Source organism: Centruroides sculpturatus, unplaced genomic scaffold (assembly GCF_000671375.1).
Source record: "Centruroides sculpturatus isolate CEXI.00-Female unplaced genomic scaffold, Cexi_2.0 scaffold73, whole genome shotgun sequence".
Lineage (NCBI taxonomy): Eukaryota > Metazoa > Arthropoda > Arachnida > Scorpiones > Buthidae > Centruroides > Centruroides sculpturatus.
In genome coordinates, this window is record NW_019384330.1 from 1,095,753 (window position 1) to 1,097,298 (window position 1,546).

Here is a 1,546-nt window from a genome sequence, read left to right on the forward strand (position 1 = left end):
GCTACTCAAATATTTTATGTTTTTGATACTAAATTAACTTCTGAAGTATAATTTTTTATTGTTTTTATATTTTTCAATATATTTATTTTGTTTGTACAAAATAAAAAAATAATTTTTAATGATACAATAGTGTTTGTTAGGCTTAACAGACGAAAATTCAACTCGAAGCAACACGCAACGGAGAAAAATGTCAACACAGGATAAATTAATATATTTTTTCGTACATAATTGGTTATCTGAAAAATAAGTTATCCGAACAATCCCAGTCCCCAATTGATTCGGATAAATGACGCTCTACTGTACTAATATTTTTAATCCGAAGTTTTTTCTTGTTTGTTATTTGGCATTTATAACACTATAAGATGGTTTTTTTTAAATAGTAGTTTAATGTTATTTTTGTTTTTAATACTTGTAGACATAATTCGCCCATGTAGGGATCACCATTATTTACCATTACCTACATGGGCGAATTATGTCTACAAGTATTAAAAACTGAAAAGAACCATCGGACGAAACAAACTTACAAGTTATTTTTGTTGTTAACTTTTTTATTTTTGATTTATGTAATAATGTTCAGGCCACAATGCATCAATCTAGTATATTTCATGAATAATTTACTACTAAAAATAAATCAAAACATGAAATTTCAAATAGAAAAAATAAATAAGTAAGTTTGTTGATAATATTTATTTTTTGCAGAGTATTATTATTAACTATTACTTTGTTGTTTCAATTTTAGCAATCAGAGAATCAAGAAATAAAAAATGAAAGTAATAGTATAACTGAAATTTATGATCTTAACATCAAAAGTGACAATAACAGAACTAACAGTCATAGAGACAGCGAATATGTTAATCCACATGGTGTACGTTTTACTGCTCAACAAATACCACAAGAAGGTAAGATATAAAAAATATTTGATCATTAATTGTAAAATATATTTAATTATTTTTGTTATGATTTACTCAAACTGTGTATCACATAATTTTAGGAACTTGCAAGCAACTTTTAAAAGTTCTACAAAAATGTTTAAGAAATTTTTATTTTTATTGTTTTTACTAAAAATGGTGAAAATTTTCTAAACTTTATCTTCTGTAACTATATCAAGTTTTCTTATTAGAAAATGAAAGTAGCATTGAATGGAAGTCTTTTTCACAAGTTCTTTATTTTTTATTACTTTTTTTTTTTTCATAAACTTATTCTGCAAAAATAATACTCAGGCATGACAGTTTCTCAGATGTTAAATATTTATGACTGCTTTAGAACAACAAATACTGTAAGGTCTCTTTTTATGCGGATTATTTTTATGCGATTTTGAAGTTGTGCAGTTTGTATTTCATCCAAAAATTTCTTGGACAAACATACATATAGGCTTGTTTATGAAGCCCGTGTATAGACAGTCTCCAAAAATCGTGGAACGCTCAAAGCTCACTCCATTTGTTCCACTGACATATAACGTTTATGGATGTAAAGGACAGCTAGATCTACCTTAATCGCTTTAGTTCCTAGCAATTTTTGATATAAATGTAATTAAACATAAAAAATA

General features: G+C 26.1%; 1 protein-coding gene across 1 annotated transcript in view; it reads left to right on the plus strand.

The window, feature by feature from the left end:
- LOC111629765 (Golgi-specific brefeldin A-resistance guanine nucleotide exchange factor 1-like) overlaps positions 1-1,546 on the plus strand; it is a gene marked incomplete at its 3' end in the record, with an annotated part of 182,789 nt that overhangs the window by 73,687 nt on the left and 107,556 nt on the right. The window contains exon 9 of the mRNA XM_023373680.1: positions 740-899. Coding sequence (XP_023229448.1) covers positions 740-899 — 160 coding nt within the window. The remainder of the gene's footprint in view (positions 1-739; positions 900-1,546) is intronic.